At 43.6% G+C, this 17,883-nt stretch overlaps 1 protein-coding gene across 2 annotated transcripts in view; it reads right to left on the bottom strand.

The window, feature by feature from the left end:
• Positions 1–17,883, bottom strand: part of LOC124619502 (short-chain dehydrogenase/reductase family 9C member 7-like) — a 175,574-nt gene that overhangs the window by 90,623 nt on the left and 67,068 nt on the right. For both annotated transcript variants that reach the window (XM_047145939.1, XM_047145928.1), the window contains exon 3: positions 16,328–16,540. In XM_047145939.1, coding sequence (XP_047001895.1) covers positions 16,328–16,540 — 213 coding nt within the window. The remainder of the gene's footprint in view (positions 1–16,327; positions 16,541–17,883) is intronic.

The following is a 17,883-nucleotide window of genomic DNA, read 5'->3' as shown; positions in this document are numbered from 1 at the left end:
CGCTTGATACAATTTGAAACGAGGCTCGTCCACCAGGCAACATGTTTCCAGTCATCAACAGTGTTGACGGGCCCAGGCGAGTCGGAAAACTTTGTGTGCTTCGAAAGCCCACATCGATGATGTTTCGTTGAATGGTTCCCACGCAGACACTTGTTGATGGGCCAGCATTGAAATCTTCAGCAACTTGCGGAAGAGTTGTAGTTCTATGACGTTGAACGATTCCATGCAGTCGTCGTTGGTCCTGTTCTTGCAAGACTTTTTTTCCGGATCCAGCTGTGTGGGATATTTGATGTTTTACCGGATTCCTGGTGTTCACGGTACAGTCGTGAAATGGTCGTACCGGAAAATCCCCACTTCTTCGCTGTTTGCCACCGTTCGTGCTCCGACTATAACACCACGTTCAGACTCACTTAAATCCTGATAATCTGCCATTGTAGCAGCAGTAACCGATCTAAGAACTGCGCCAGACACTTGTTGTCTTATAGAGGCGTTGCCGACCGCAGCCCTGTTTACGTATCTCTGTATTTGAATACGCATGCCTGTTCGAATTTCTTTGGCGCTTCCGTGTATAACTGCATTTCATTTGGTTTCTTACTCCCCAGTCTATCCACCTGTCTGTATTCGAGTAAAAATTTCTACTTTTTAGTACAAACGCCGACCGCATACGTAATGTTTTTTGTTTGGAAACAAAATTGTTCCATCCACTCGCGGTACTTGCTGTTGACAACAGTAATGTCGACTTTACCCTTCGCCCTCTGGCTTTCAGTCAGTATTGCTCAGTTCTGTCTCGGGGTTTATGTGTAGGTTTATTGATCAAGAGTAGGCCAATACGTTCATTATGTATGTTCATTATGTATGGGTTCACTGAAAGCAATGGAAGAGTAGCGTACATCTACATCTACATTCTACATTTATACTCCGCAAGCCACCCAACGGTGTGTGGCGGAGGGCACTTTACGTGCCACTGTCGTTACCTCCCTTTCCTGTTCCAGTCGCGTATGGTTCGCGGGAAGAACGACTGTCTGAAAGCCTCCGTGCGCGCTCTAATCTCTCTAATTTTACATTCGTGATCTCCTCGGGAGGTATAAGTAGGTGGAAGCAATATATTCGATACCTCATCCAGAAACGCACCCTCTCGAAACCTGGCGAGCAAGCTACACCGCGATGCAGAGCGCCTCTCTTGCAGAGTCTGCCACTTGAGTTTATTAAACATCTCCGTAACGCTATCACGGTTACCAAATAACCCGGTGACGAAACGCGCCGCTCTTCTTTGGATCTTCTCTATCTCCTCCGTCAAACCGATCTGGTACGGATCCCACACTGATGAGCAATACTCAAGTATAGGTCGAACGAGTGTTTTGTAAGCCACCTCCTTTGTTGATGGACTACATTTTCTAAGCACTCTCCCAATGAATCTCAACCTGGTACCCGCCTTACCAACAATTAATTTTATACGATCATTCCACTTCAAATCGTTCCGCACGCATACTCCCAGATATTTTACAGAAGTAACTGCTACCAGTGTTTGTTTCGCTATCATATAATCATACAATAAAGGATCCCTCTTTCTATGTATTCGCAATACATTACATTTGTCTATGTTAAGGGTCAGTTGCCACTCCCTGCACCAAGTGCCTATCCGCTGCAGATCTTCCTGCATTTCGCTACAATTTTCTAATGCTGCAACTTCTCTGTATACTACAGCATCATCCGCGAAAAGCCGCATGGAACTTCCGACACTATCTACCAGGTCATTTATATATATTGTGAAAAGCAATGGTCCCATAACACTCCCCTGTGGCACGCCAGAGGTTACTTTAACGTCTGTAGACGTCTCTCCATTGATAACAACATGCTGTGTTCTGTTTGCTAAAAACTCTTCAATCCAGCCACACAGCTGGTCTGATATTCCGTAGGCTCTTACTTTGTTTATCAGGCGACAGTGCGGAACTGTATCGGACGCCTTCCGGAAGTAAAGAAAAATAGCATCTACCTGGGAGCATGTATCTAATATTTTCTGGGTCTCATGAACAAATAAAGCGAGTTGGGTCTCACACGATCGCTGTTTCCGGAATCCATGTCGATTCCTACATAGTAGATTGTGGGTTTCCAAAAACGACATGATACTCGAGCAAAAAACATGTTCTAATATTCTACAACAGATCGACGTCAGAGATATAGGTCTATAGTTTTGCGCATCTGCTCGACGACCCTTCTTGAAGACTGGGACTATCTGTGCTCTTTTCCAATCATTTGGAACCCTCCGTTCCTCTAGAGACTTGCGGTATACGGCTGTTAGAAGGGGGGCAAGTTCTTTCGCGTACTCTGTGTAGAATCGAATTGGTATCCCGTCAGGTCCAGTGGACTTTCCTCTATTGAGTGATTCCAGTTGCTTTTCTATTCCTTGGACACTTATTTCGATGTCAGCCATTTTTTCGTTTGTGCGAGGATTTAGAGAAGGAACTGCAGTGCGGTCTTCCTCTGTGAAACAGCTTTGGAAAAAGGTGTTTAGTATTTCAGCTATACGGGTGTCATCCTCTGTCTCAATGCCATCATCATCCCGTGGCGATGTGCTGAGATGTTCCCGCAATGATGACAAACACATTACTACCGCGTCTGCAGATTATGTTAATATCCATAGGGTGCGCGTCACTGTTGACGTTGTAAGTTCCCGCAGTTTTGTGCACTTAACTGTAAGGCAGTCGGATCTGTCGAAGGAAGACAACTTACAAACAGATCATGTCCAGCAAAACCGTGACTCGTTGGCTGGTCGATTTGGGGGACGGGGCCAAACAGTGAGGTCATCGATCTCGTCGGATTAGGGATGGATAGGGAAGTCGGTCGTGTCATTTCAAAGGAAACATTCCGGCATTTCCTTGAAGCGATTTAGGGAAATCACGAGAAACATAAATAAGGATGGCCGGACTCGGGTTTGAACCGTCGTCCAGAGTGCTAACCGCTGCGCCACCTCGATCGGTCAGAATAATGAACCGTGTGTCTTCTGCCCTCAGCGTACCAGTAATTAACTATCAGACAAAATTAATAACTAGTACTCACAAGAATACTCTGCAACAAAAGAGGTAGTCCAATCACTTAGTTTATTAATCTTCCAACAACAGGACACCCCTACTTTTGTCCTTCTCATTCATACTGACGTAATATAAAAATCCATTTATTCCAGAGAAGTCAGTATTCTTTCATGTTGATTCAGAACGAATCTGATTATAAATATACACTGAAGCTCCAAAGAAACTGGTATAGGCATTCGTATATGTAAACAGGCAGAATACAGAGCTGCGGTCGACAACGTCTATATAAGACAACAAGTGTCTGGCGTAGATCGATTACTGCTGCTAGAATGGCAGGTTATGAAGATTTAAGTGAGTTTGAACGTGGTATTATAGTCGGCGCACGAGCGATGGGACGCAGGATCTCCGAGGTAACGATGAAGTGGGGATTTTCCCGTATGACCAATTCGCGGTATACTCGTGAATCTGGTAAAACATCAAATCTCCGACATCTCTAAGGCCGGAAAAAGATCCTGCAAGAACAGGACAAACGACGACTGAAGAGAATCGTTCATCGTGACAGAAGTGCAACCTTTGCTCAAATTGCTGTAGATTTGATCCATCAGCAATGTCACCGTACGAACCAATCAACGAAACATCATCGATATGGGCTTTCAGAGCCGAAGACCCACTCATGTACCCTTGATGACTGCACGACACAAGGCTTAAAGCCTCGTCTGGGCCCGTCAACGCCTATATTTCATTGTTGATGAGAGGAAACATGTTGGGTGGTCGGACGAATCTCGTTTCCAATTGTCGCTAACGGATGGACGTGTACAGCTACGGAGGCAACCTCATGAATCCATGGACCCTGCATGTCAGCACGGGACTGCTTAAGCTGGTGTGGGGCGTAGGCAATTGGAGCGATATGGGACCCCTGATAGTCCAGATTCGACTCTGACTGGTGATACGTACATAAGCATCCTGTCCGATGACCTGCATCCATTCATATCCATTGTGCATTCCGGCGGACTTGGGCAATTCCAACAGGATAATGGGATACCCCAAACGTCCAGAATTGCTAAAATGTGGCTCCAGGAACACTCTTCTCAGCTTAAATACTTTCGCTGTCACCAAACTCCCCAGACATGAACATTATTGAGGATATCTAGGATGCCTTGCAAAATGCTGTTCATAAGATATCCCACTCCTCGTACTCTTACTGATTTATGGACAGCCCTGCAGGATTTATGGCGTCATTTCCCTCCAGCACTACTTCAGCTTTACTGTATGATTAAATGATGATGGCGTCCTCTTGGGTAAAATATTCCGGAGGTAAAATAGTCCCCCTTTCGGATCTCCGGGCGGGGACTACTCAAGAGGGCGTCGTTATCAGGAGAAAGAAAACTGGCATTCTACGGATCGGAGCGTGGAATGTCAGATCCCTTAATCGGGCAGGTAGGTTAGAAAATTTAAAAAGGGAAATGGATAGGTTACAGTTAGATATAGTGGGAATTAGTGAAGTTCGGTGGCAGGAGGAAGAAGACTTTTGGTCAGGTGATTACAGGGTTATAAATACAAAATCAAATAGGGGTAATGCAGGAGTAGGTTTAATAATGAATAAAAAAATAGGAGTGCGGGTTAGCTACTACAAACAGCATAGTGAACGCATTATTGTGGCCAAGATAGACACAAAGCCCATGCCTACTACAGTAGTACAAGTTTATATGCCAACTAGCTCCACAGATGACGAAGACATTGATGAAATGTATAATGAGACAAAAGAAATTATTCAGATAGTGAAGGGAGATGAAAACATTATAATCATTGGTGACTGGAACTCGACAGTACGAAAAGGAAGAGAAGGAAACGTAGTAGGTGAATATGGATTGGGGGGAAGAAATGAAAGAGGAAGCCGCCTGGTAGAATTTTGCACAGAGCATAACTTAATCATAGCTAACACTTGGTTCAAGAATCATAAAAGAAGGTTGTATACCTGGAAGAATCCTGGAGATACTAAAAGGTATCAGATAGATTACATAATGGTAAGACAGAGATTTAGGAACCAGGTTTTAAATTGTAAGACATTTCCAGGGGCAGATGTGGATTCTGAGCACAATATATTGGATATGAACTGCAGATTGAAACTGAAGAAACTGCAAAAAGGCGGGAATTTAAGGAGATGGGACCTGGATAAACTGACTAAACCAGAGGTTGTACAGAGTTTCAGGGAAAGCATAAGGGAACAATTGACAGGAATGGGGGAAAGAAATACAGTAGAAGAAGAATGGGTAGCTCTGAGGGATGAAGTAGTGAAGGCAGCAGAGGATCAAGTAGGTAAAAAGACGAGGGCTAATAGAAATCCTTGGGTAACAGAAGAAATATTGAATTTAATTGATGAAAGAAGAAAATATAAAAATGCAGTAAATGAAGCAGGCAAAAAGGAATACAAACGTCTCAAAAATGAGATCGACAGGAAGTGCAAAATGGCTAAGCAGGGATGGCTAGAGGACAAGTGTAAGGATGTAGAGGCTTATCTCACTAGGGGTACGATAGATACTGCCTACAGGAAAATTAAAGAGACATTTGGAGAGAAGAGAACCACTTGTATGAATATCAAGAGCTCAGATGGAAACCCAGTTCTAAGCAAAGAAGGGAAGGCAGAAAGGTGGAAGGAGTATATAGAGGGTTTATACAAGGGCGATGTACTTGAGGACAATATTATGGAAATGGAAGAGGATGTAGATGAAGATGAAATGGGAGATAAGATACTGCGTGAAGAGTTTGACAGAGCACTGAAAGACCTGAATCGAAACAAGGCCCCGGGAGTAGACATCATTCCATTAGAACTACTGATGGCCTTGGGAGAGCCAGTCATGACAAAACTCTACCATCTGGTGAGCAAGATGTATGAGACAGGCGAAATACCCACAGACTTCAAGAAGAATATAATAATTCCAATCCCAAAGAAAGCAAGTGTTGACAGATGTGAAAATTACCGAACTATCAGTTTAATAAGTCACAGCTGCAAAATACTAACGCGAATTCTTTACAGACGAATGGAAAAACTGGTAGAAGCTGACCTCGGGGAAGATCAGTTTGGATTCCGTAGAAATGTTGGAACACGTGAGGCAATACTAACCTTACGACTTATCTTAGAAGAAAGCTTAAGAATAGGCAAACCTACGTTTGTAGCATTTGTAGACGTAGAGAAAGCTTTTGACAACGTTAACTGGAGTACTCTCTTTCAAATTCTGAAGGTGGCAGGGGTAAAATACAGGGAGCGAAAGGCTATTTACAATTTGTACAGAAACCAGATGGCAGTTATAAGAGTCGAGGGGCATGAAAGGGAAGCAGTGGTTGGGAAAGGAGTGAGACAGGGTTGTAGCCTCTCCCCGATGTTATTCAATCTGTATATTGAGCAAGCAGTAAAGGAAGCAAAAGAAAAATTCGGAGTAGGTATTAAAATCCATGGAGAAGAAATTAAAACTTTGAGGTTCGCCGATGACATTGTAATTCTGTCAGAGACAGCAAAGGACTTGGAAGAGCAGTTGAACGGAATGGACAGTGTCTTGAAAGGGGGATATAAGATGAACATCAACAAAAGCAAAACGAGGATAATGGAATGTAGTCAAATTAAATCGGGTGATGCTGAGGGGATTAGATTAGGAAATGAGACACTTAAAGTAGTAAAGGTGTTTTGCTATTTAGGGAGTAAAATAACTGATGATGGTCGAAGTAGAGAGGATATAAAATGTAGACTGGCAATGGCAAGGAAATCGTTTCTGAAGAAGAGAAATTTGTTAACATCGAGTATAGATTTAAGTGTCATGAAGTCGTTTCTGAAAGTATTTGTATGGAGTGTAGCCATGTATGGAAGTGAAACATGGACGATAAATAGTTTAGACAAGAAGAGAATAGAAGCTTTCGAAATGTGGTGCTACAGAAGAATGCTGAAGATAAGGTGGGTAGATCACGTAAGTAATGAGGAGGTATTGAATAGGATTGGGGAGAAGAGAAGTTTGTGGCACAACTTGACTAGAAGAAGGAATCGGTTGGTAGGACATGTTTTGAGGCATCAAGGGGTCACAAATTTAGCATTGGAGGGCAGCGTGGAGGGTAAAAATCGTAGAGGGAGACCAAGAGATGAATACACTAAGCAGATTCAGAAGGATGTAGGTTGCAGTAGGTACTGGGAAATGAAGAAGCTTGCACAGGATAGAGTAGCATGGAGAGCTGCATCAAACCAGTCTCAGGACTGAAGACCACAACAACAGCAACACTACTTCAGACGTTAGTCGAGTCCATGCCACGTCATGTTGCAGCACTTCTGTGGGCTCGTGGGACCCTACACGATATTAGGCAGGTGTACCAGTTTATCTGGCTCTTCAGTGTAATTTGAAAGCAGTCGGATGTTACGAAGAAGGACAACTTACAAACAGATCACTTCTAGCAAAACAATGAAACCGTGTGGCTCCTACCCGCAACGTATCGGTAATTAATTGCCACAAAAAATTAATAACTAGTGATGACAAGAATCCTTTGCAACAAAAGAGATAGTTCAATGACTTAATTCATTGGTCTTCTAACAGCAGAACACCCCTGATTACGTCCTTCTTATTCATACTGTCATAAATTATAAATCCATTTATTCCAGAGAAGCCACTATTGTTTCATGTTGATTCATTACGAATCTGATTATAAATATAGAAAGTCTGCCTGTAAATTATTCCACATTCCAATGTCCACGCAAAAAACAGATATACTCAAGAATCACCTAAATTGGCAGCTGGTACGGCTAAATTAATTGTCCTCGACACGAAAGACTCTTGAATCACTCTCATTAATCTATGTGTACGAGGTATGGTGGTACAATAACGGGACTGATGCTGTCACAGGGTAAGTGCGCATGCATCAAAGTTGAACGATCACTAGCTGTGAAGTATGCAACCTTCTCAGTCAAAACGTAAGCCAGTTTTTGAGTGGTGCAAGTGTTTCCAAGATGGCTAGGAAGACGCTGAAGATGGCTCACGCCAGGGACGGCCTTCAACATTAAAAACTGATGAAAATGTCGAAAAAGTAGGTAATCTTATTCGATCTGGCCATCGATTGAGTTTTCTTTCGATAGCTGAAATTGTAGGAATTGACAAAGAATGCTCAAGGCAAATTTTACACAAATAATTTAACATGAGGAACATGTGTGCGAAACTGCTGCCAAAAATTCTCACGATCGAACAAAAAGGAGGTCGTGAAAATGTTTGTACTGACACTTTGAGTATCACTGAAAACGATCGCAGTTTCTTGGAAAGAGTGATAACACGTGAGGAAACTTCATTTCTCACTTTTCTCACTTATGATTCAGAAACTAAGCGCCAATACACCCTCTGTAGGGGCCCCAACTTCACAGAAAGAGAAAAGCGCTCAAATGAGCCAATCAAGATTCAAAGCTATGATGATTGTCTTTCGATACTCGTGGAACTGCGTACCTTGATTCCTGAAGATCAAACTACGAGTATTAACCAACATTATTACCTTACGGTTCCGATAGCTGAATGGTCAGCGTGACGGACTGCCGTCCTAAGGGGCCCGGATTCGATTACCGGCTGGGACGGGGATTTTCTACGCTCAGTGACTGGGTGTTTTGTTGTCTTCATCATTTCATCCTCCTCTGGCGCGCTGGTCGCCCAATGTGGCGTCGAATGTAGTAAGACCTGCACCAAGGCGGGCGGACCTGCCCCGTAAGGGGCCTCCCGGCCAATGACGCCAAACGCTCATTTCCACCTTGAGGTTCACGCTCAACTCTGTGAGATAATAAGAAAAAATGACTCGAATTGTGGAAGAACAATTCATGGTTTCTGAATAGAGAGAACTCAGCGCACATACCGCATTGTGTGTTAAGAAGTTTCTAGAGAAATACAGCATCACAGTGTTAGACCATCTGCTTTATTCGTCTGACCTAGCACCATGTGACTTATCTCTTCCCTAAGGTAAAATCTGAATTAAAATGGACAAGATTTCAGTCCGTTAAAACAGTGAAGAAAAAAGAAAAGAAAGTCACGCGTTTTCAAGGAGATGCAGGGGAACATTTCCAGCACTGTTTCCATCAATAAAGAAAGACAAGGGGAGTATGTTGAAGGTGACAATAACTAAATTTGTGTGCTCTTGAAATAAAATATTGTAAGATGGCTATTTTTTGATGATGTTATTGGATGTGTCAATATTGTAAAGGAAAATGATATATTTGAAGAACTGTGGTCAGAGAAACACTTATTAGGCGTGTCCGTGCCTACGATGGCAGCACTGTGGAGTTGTAGAATCTTTGACAGTCAGCAGTGGAAAGCTGAGATGTACAGCGGGCGGTTCTTTTCGTTGAGTGTTCAGTGTAATGGATGGACGCACTTTTGGAACTATGTGAGTTGCAGATTTATTACGAGGCGGTATGATGACTCAGAAAGATGGTTGGATAGCATACGGACATAAAAAAAAGGTTTTGAAATGGAGAACAAGGTATTATTTGATGAGATAAAAAGTTCATTTTTATTTTTGTAGACTTATTTGTTGGTCCACTTCACCTTCATCACAGTCGAGTTATTGATAATTGCTCTATTCCAGAATGAGATTTCTATTCTGCAGTGGAGTATGCGCTGATATAAAACTTCCTGGCATATTAAAACTGTGTGCCGGACGGAGAGCCGACCTCGGAACGTTTGCCTTTCGCTTGCAACTGCTCTAACATTTGAGCTACCCAAGCGCTATTCACGACACCTCCTCACCGCTTCAGTTCTGTCAGTACCTCGTGTCCTACCCTCCAAACTTCACAGCTCTTCTGTGAACCTTGCAGAACGGGCACTCCTGGAAGAAAGGATACTTCAGAGACATGGCTTAGTTGGGGGATGTTCCCAGAATGAGATTTTCACTCTGCAGCGGAGTGTGCACTGATATGAAACCTCCTGGCAGATTAAAACTGTGTGCCGGACCGAGACTCCAACTCGGGACGTTTGCCTTTCGCGGGCAAGTGATATACTATCTTAGCTACCCCCATGTTCACAGCTCCAATTCTGCCAGTACCTGTGAGGAGGGTCGTGAGTCGTGCACGGTTAGCTCACATGTTAGTGCACTTGCCCTCGAAAGGCAAAGGTTCTGAGTTCGGCTCTCGGTCTGGCACACAGTTTTAATCTGCCAGGAAGTTTGAATCGCTCTATTGATTGGTCTTCTGAGTTAATTTACTGTACTATGGAAGTTGTTAGATTAAATAAATTTCACATTAGGGTCTATAATGTTTTCTGATAAGTTCCTTCCTAACTGAAACTTGAGAATTAAATGTTGAATCATGTGTTTTAGTGGCATTCTGTATCAAGATTATGAACCCCTGGACCAACTGTACTTAGCTTTTAACAGTACTTTTTTTAGCTGTTGCGGAGTCTTGCTGTATTGTTGTTTCTGTCAGTGCTTTATTCGGCAGGTGAGATTAATAATACGTGATTTCGATTAATTTCCTCACAAAGAAAGAATTTTTTTAAAAGAAAAAGGTGTCCTAAATTCTTGCTTGAGACAGTATTGGTAACAACTGGAAAAAGTAATAGGAAAGACTTGAAATAAATATACAGATGGTGTAAAGTGTGAATGTAACTTATGCATGATGTGTCACTACGAAGTAACGGAGGTAGATGAAACTTGAACCGTATATAAAAAGAACTGCTACAGTATAGTAAAGAAGATAACAATGAGACGAACAGAAATAACACTTTTCTTCACGCACTGAGACGTGACTTATAATGGTCCCCTGGACATGGTTCTTAATAGTGTGTGTGTGATCACCACAGAGACCAGTACACGCTCTGCAACATGCACCAGAGTTGGCCGCAAGGCTGTTTTGGAGTTCTTGTGATGGGGCGTTCCAGTCCTAAACCAAGGCGGTTGACAACTGCTGCACGGTTGCTGGTGTAAGTGAACGTGCGGCAGTACGTCTCCGCAACGCACCCCACTCGTGCCCGGCGTGGTTTTCGTCGTGATGATGGGCAGCCCATCCCATTCGCCAAATATCCTCTCGTTCCAAGAGCTCCGGATCCACCTGCGCATCGTCATCCATGAAAATGAAGTCATGAGCGAATGCATCCATGAAAAGACGCACGTAGGGAAGGAGTATAGTGTCTCAACAACTTTGAGGCTAACATCTTGGAATGTTTGGAAGTCAGTACAGCCAAGGTGTGATGCGTTCGGTAGATGTTCAGCAGCACGTGCACATGCACCAAAGGACATCCAATAGTTTCCCCGCCGTTTATAATGTCCAGGGAACCATCATAAATCGCGGTGACTTCAGTGTAATTATTGTCTTTGATAAAAGTGCCATTTCTCTTCTCCTGACTGCGTATGTCTTTGAGTTACCGTTTGTAGTATACTGTAGCACTTCTTTCTATGTCTGGTCCAAGTTTCATCGAGATACGTTACCTGGCGGTGACACATAATGCGAATGTTACGTTCGTCCTTAAGTTTTTCATACGAAAATACTTCTTGACTTGTGTCCACAATGATATGTACTCAGCTGTTTGGGCTGTCTTCCTGTTGTCAATCACTGTTTACTTCCTGGTGGTTATTTTTGACTCTGTAAGTGTTCTGACTGTGTTGCTGTTGTGCTTGTTCTACAGACTCAGTGTAGCGTTGAAACTGACTGTTGATGTGGGATGAAAGAGTGCACTATACAGGTTGACTCTTACGTAAAAGAGGACAGCTACCAGCCACTTTTTACAGTACTGTTTATTTATTTAAATAGCGCCGTTACCGGTTCCGAACATTACAGTTCATCTCCAGACGGCTATTCACGTTAAGATAAATTTTAAATTAATTTTCACTTTTTGTTTTCCAAAATTATGGAATTTCTTTGGGGTGGTGATGCCCTACAATCAAAAGAAAATGTGAGACAATGTATTTTTACCTGCAACTGTGCCTCACAACTATTTTAAACGACGTAAACAAACTATTAAAGTGAAAATGTTTTGGTTACTAGTAAGTAACCAAAATATCAGCACTTTGATAGTTTTACAACGTAAGTAAGCGAAATATCTTCACTTTAATAGTTTGTTTAGATCATTTAAAATCGCTGTGAGGCACAACTGCAGTTAAAAAGACATTGTTCTACATCTTGTTTTGGTCGTAGGACACGACCATCCCAAGGAAATTTCATCATTTGAGAAAACAAAATGTACATGTAATGTAAAATTTATCTTAACGTTAATTAGCCACCTGAAAATGAACTGTAATGTTCGAAACCAGTGACGGCACTATTTAAATAAATAAATAGCATTGTAAAAAGTGGCTGGTTGCTGTCCTGTTTTATATAAGAGTCGACGTATATTTTTTACACAGCCACGGGTTCAGAACGTCACTTTTCGACAAAATAATAATAGCAAAGAGTGTACTGTTTGCCACCTTGTATGAATAACGAACTAATTTCTGTTACTATGTGACAACAGGTAACTCCATATAAATACGATGTAGCTATGTTTTTCATGATATGCTTTGTTTATAGTTGGTTACATTATTCTGTGTGTTGTAATTTAATTTACAGTGAGGAATTCATAGACTTTATTGTATGCCGTCATTGATTTTATATCGGCTAGTATAGAGTTGTAAGTGCCGTTATGAAAATGATGATGGTTCGTGGGCCGAAACTGGTTCTTCAATGCAAGAATTTTATCGGCAGCTCTTGGTGGTAAATCATGCAGTTCTTCAAATATTTACGATTTGTGTCGCGCTTCCTTTTGTAAATAATCTGTCTTTTTGCCAGAATCGCTTATGCCAATGGCACTCCCCATTTGAGGTCCGTATCGTCACTAGAGATAATACCCCATTCGTTTCTCCTCCCCCCCCCCCTTCGCTTATACAGAATGTTCGGAAATTCTCGTTACAGGTTTGTAGGTCTTATAGATCGAAGTGAGTAGATAATATTTTGAATAGGAACCCATGTCCGGCAACATACCGTTTCCCTGCTACAGTCGTTTGAAAACGTGTTTCTAAGTAGGCATGGAACAGGGTAGTCAGGGTGGGGGTAGTTACGTCGGATCGGCTGTCACTTGACGTCTGCCCTACGCTTCTGACGTAGTTCAAATCTCATTCACGTGGCTGTGAGCGTTAGAGCAACATGGTTGAATACACGTTTGCAGAATAACCGACATGATCCTTCTGAATGGCGAAGCTCACTGGAATGGAAAAGCTGCTAGTCGCCTTTATCAAGTTCTTTCTCCATAACGTCCGACTCCATCGCGCACCCTTTTCGCCAAAATTACGCAACGGTTTCGGAAAAAGGGGTATCTTCACTGTCAGCAATCATGACTGTGGTACTCCAAGGAACGGACCGTGCTGCATCACGCTGAAGTACACGAGCAGTTTGTTTGGCAATTATGAGTGTGCGGTAGATAATGGAAACAAGATTAATGAAAAATCAAGGCACGTGCATAGGATTTGTCGACCCGGAAAAAGCGTTTGACAATGTAAAATAGTCCAAGATGTTCGAAATTCTGAGAAAATAAGGAGCAAGCTATAGGGAGAGACAGGTAATATACAATATGTACAAGAGCCAAGAGGGAATTATAAGAGTGGACGACCAAGAACGAAGTGCTCGGATTAAAAAGGGTGTTAGGTAGGTATGAAGTCTTTCACCCCTACAGTTCAATCTGTACATCGAAGAAGCAATGATGGAAATAAAAGAAAGGTTCGGGAGTGTGATTAAAATACAAGGTGACAGGATATCAACGATGCGATTCGCCTATAACATTGCTATCCTGAGTGAAAATGAAGAAGAATTATATGATCTGCTGAACGGAATGAACAGTATAATAAGTAAATCGAAGAAAGACGAAGGTAATGAGAAGCAGTAGAAATGAGAACAGCGAGAAATTAAACATTAGGATTGATGGTCAAGAAGTAGATGAAGTTAAGGAATTCTGCTACCTAGGCAGCAAAATAACCAATGACGGACGGAGCAAGGAGGACATCAAAAGCAGATTAGCAATGGAAAAAAGGGCATTCCTGGCCAAGAGAAGTCTACTAATATCAAAGATCGGTCTTAATTTGACGAAGAAATTTCTGAGAATGTACGTCTGGAGTACAGAATTGTATGGTAGTGAAACATGAACTGTGGGAAAACCGGAGCAGAAGAGAGTCAAAGCATTTGAGATGTGGTGCTGCAGATGAATGTTGAAAATTAGGTGGACTGATAAAGCGAGGAATGAGGAGGTGCTGTGCAGAATTGGAGAGGAAAGGAATATGTGGAAAACACTGATAAGGAGAAGGGACAGGATGATAGGACATCTGTTAAGACATCAGAGAATGACTTCCATGGTACTAGAGGAAGCTGTAGAGGGCAAAAATTGTAGAGGAAGACAGAGAGTGGATTACATCCAGCAAATAACTGAGGACGTAGGTTGCAAGTGCTACTCTGAGATGAAGAGGTTGGCACAGGAGAGAAATTCGTTGCAGGCGGTGTCAAAGCAGTCAGAAGGCTGATGACGCAAAAAAAAGTTACTGATTAAATTTTCTCGGGCTTCCAGCCGCATCCAGTAGTTTAAAATCCACAAGCTTTCGGCCGAGTTCTCCTCGACCATTGTCAAGTGGTGACTGTCGAATGATTGCTGGTGCCGTCCTTTTATAGCCGCGCTGTCTTCAGTGATGTCAATGGTGGTCGCTTCAGAGCCGTATATGGTAATGTTTTCATCGCATATTTGCTGCGCCCGCTATAACTCTCCGATGGCAGGGTTCCAAGCTGGGCTTAGCTGCAGGCCGCCGTCTTTACTGAGGGTGATGTCAGAAATTTTTAACTCGATCGCATCTTTTATAACACTTATCCAAAAACCAGGAGCCATCGTAATAACAAATGTCTGGCGCTAATGCAATACGGCTTCCGTTTTCTAATGTATGTTAGGCTGCCGCTGATTTCTCAGGATACCCTAGGAGAAAACATCTCTCGTGTTCCACAAGGCGCTGCTCAGTACTACGTACAGTCTGTCCCATATAGAAATGTCCACACTCACACGGTACTTTATGTACTCTTGGCGTTCTGAGTCCGACATCGTCTTTCACAGGCCTCATTAGCTGTCTAATTTTAGTCGGTGCCGTAAAAACACCGTATCGATTTTATGCTTCTTTAGAAACCAGCTAATCTTTCCTGATGTTGAGCCATAGAACGGCAAGAACGCAAGCTTCTTTGTGCCCTCCTCGGAGGTCTTCTGCTTATGTTTCTTCGTCAAGATGGCTTGCGAAATTTGGCGGTTGTTGTAGCAGTTTCCTTTGAAGACTTTCCGTAAGTGACTCAGTCGCTACGGAAGGCTTTCAGCGTCTGAAACTGCTTCCGCTCGATGCACCAATGTCTTCAGAATAGAACTTTTCTATGAAGGGTGGTGATAGGTGGTAGCATGCAGATATCGGGTTGTGTGGGTGGGCTTCCGATACACGACTACTAGTTTTCGTGACAGTGTTATAAAAGAAGCGATCGAGTTAAAAATTTCTGTCAACACCCTTAATAAAGACGGCGGCCTGCAGCTAAGCACAGCTTAGATCCCGGCCATCGGAAAGTTGAAAAGGGCTCGGCAAGTGCGCAGTGAAAACGTTACCATATATGGCTCTCGAGCGAGCACCAGTGACGTCGCTGAAGACAGTTCGGCTATATGAGGACGGCAGCAGCAATCGTTCGACAACCACCATTTGACAATGGCCTAGAAGAACTCCGCCGAAAGCTCATGGATTTCAAACCACTGGATGCGGCTGGAAACCCGAGAAAATTTTATGAATGTATATCGCCACGAAGCTATGCGTTCGTATAAAAATAAAAGTTAGTGAGATAATTGTTGTGTGATGTCCTTAGGTTAGTTAGGTTTAAGTAGTTCTAAGTTCTAGGGGACTGATGACCACAGATGTTAAGTCCCATAGTGCTCCGAGCCATTTGAGATAATTGTACAACGACTGATGTACTGGGTCACGTCTGATCAGTTACTTGTAGTTGTGGTCACGTTATCAATATGTTTTCAAATGGTTATAGCACAAGGGTTCCAATTCAAAATATTATCTACTCACTACCCTCTACAAGTCTTAGAAGCCTGGAACGGGAATGTACACTTTCCACATGGTGTAAAGTGCCAGCAACCCCACCAAGCGGTATCCAATTTGGACTCGGGCAGTGGTCACAACGTTTTGGCTCATCAGTGTAGAAGTTCGAGAAAGGGACTATTAATTCATTTTCACATTCTACTGTTTGTCGAAGAAGCGGAACTGCGTTCCGCGTGCTAGACGTAGAGAGACTGGTGTTGAAGGCGGCAGCAGAGACGTACCTCGGCCGTCCAGGCTGTCGCGGATGCTGGAGACGGCATCGCGCACCTGCTGCTCCGAGGTGACGTCCAGTGGCAGGACGCGCAGCCTGGAGGAGCACTGCTGGACCAGCTGCTTGGCTCCAGGGCCCTCCGGGAAGAGGCAGCCCGCCACCACGGGCACTCCCAGCGCGTCCAGCCGCCGAGCCAGGCCCGCGCCGAACCCGGAGTCGCAGCCTGGAAATGTGGCCACCGTGACTCAATGAAATCCAGCCTTGTCCTACTTACCCAACTGACGTCCTTGGTCAGCGTCGGTGGTGCGACAGTTAAATAACGAGATTATGGCTAGAAACGTTATACACTACTGGTCATTAAAATTACTACATCAAGAAGAAATGCAGATGATAAATGGGTATTCATTGGGCAACTGTATTATACTAGAATTGACATGTGATTACAATTTGGGTGTATAGATCCTGTGAAATCAGTAGCCAGAACAACCACCTCTGCCCGTAATAACGGCCTTGAAACGCCTGGGCCTTGAGTCAAACAGAGCTTGGATGCGGTGTACAGCACCAACACGATACAGCTTCAACACGATACCACAGTTCATCAAGAGTAGTGACTGGCGTATTGTGACGAGCCAGTTGCTCGGCCACCATTGACCAGACGTTTTCAAATGGTGAGATATCTTGAGAATCTGCTGGCCAGGGCAGCAGTCGAACATTTTCTGTATCCAGAAAGGCCCGTACAGGACCTGCAACATGCGGTCGTGCATTATCCTGCTTAAATGTAGGGTTTCGCAGGGATCAAATGAAGGGTAGAGCCACGGGTCGTAACACATCTGAAATGTAACATCCACTGTTCAAAGTGCCGTCAGTGCCAACAAGAGGTGAACGAAACGTGTAACCAATGGCACCCCATACCATCACGCTGGATCATACCCCAGTATGGCGATGACGAATACGCGCTTCCAACGTGCGTTCACTGCGATGTCGCCAAACACGGATGCGACCATCATGATGCTGTAAACAGAACCTGGATTCATCCGAAAAAATGACGTTCTGCCATTCGTGCACCCGGGTTCGTCGTTGAGTACACCATCGCAGGCGCTCCTGTCTGTGATGCAGCGTCAAGGGTAACCTCAGCCACGGTGTCCGAGCTGGTAGTCCATGCTGCTGCAAACGTCATCGAACTGTTCGTGCAGATGGTTGTTGTCTTGCAAATGTCCCCATCTGTTGACTCAGGGATCGAGACGTGGCTGCACGATCCGTTACAGCCATGCGGATAAGATGCCTGTCATCTCGACTGCTAGTGATGCGAAGCCGTTGGGACCCAGCACGGCGTTCCGTATTACCATTCTGAACCCACCGATTCCATATTCTGCTAAGTCATTGGATCTCGACCAACGCGAGCAGCAGTGTCGCGATACGATAAACCGCAATCGCGATAGGCTACAATGCGACCTTTATCAAAGTCCGAAACAGGATGGTACACATTTCTCCTCCTTACACGATGCATCATAACAACGTTTCACCACGCAACGCCGGTCAACTGCTGTTCGTGTATGAGAAATCGGT

This window comes from Schistocerca americana, chromosome 1 (assembly GCF_021461395.2).
Source record: "Schistocerca americana isolate TAMUIC-IGC-003095 chromosome 1, iqSchAmer2.1, whole genome shotgun sequence".
Taxonomy (NCBI): domain Eukaryota; kingdom Metazoa; phylum Arthropoda; class Insecta; order Orthoptera; family Acrididae; genus Schistocerca; species Schistocerca americana.
The sequence above is the reverse complement of the archived record's forward strand: the minus strand, read 5'-3'. Positions and strand labels throughout refer to the sequence as shown.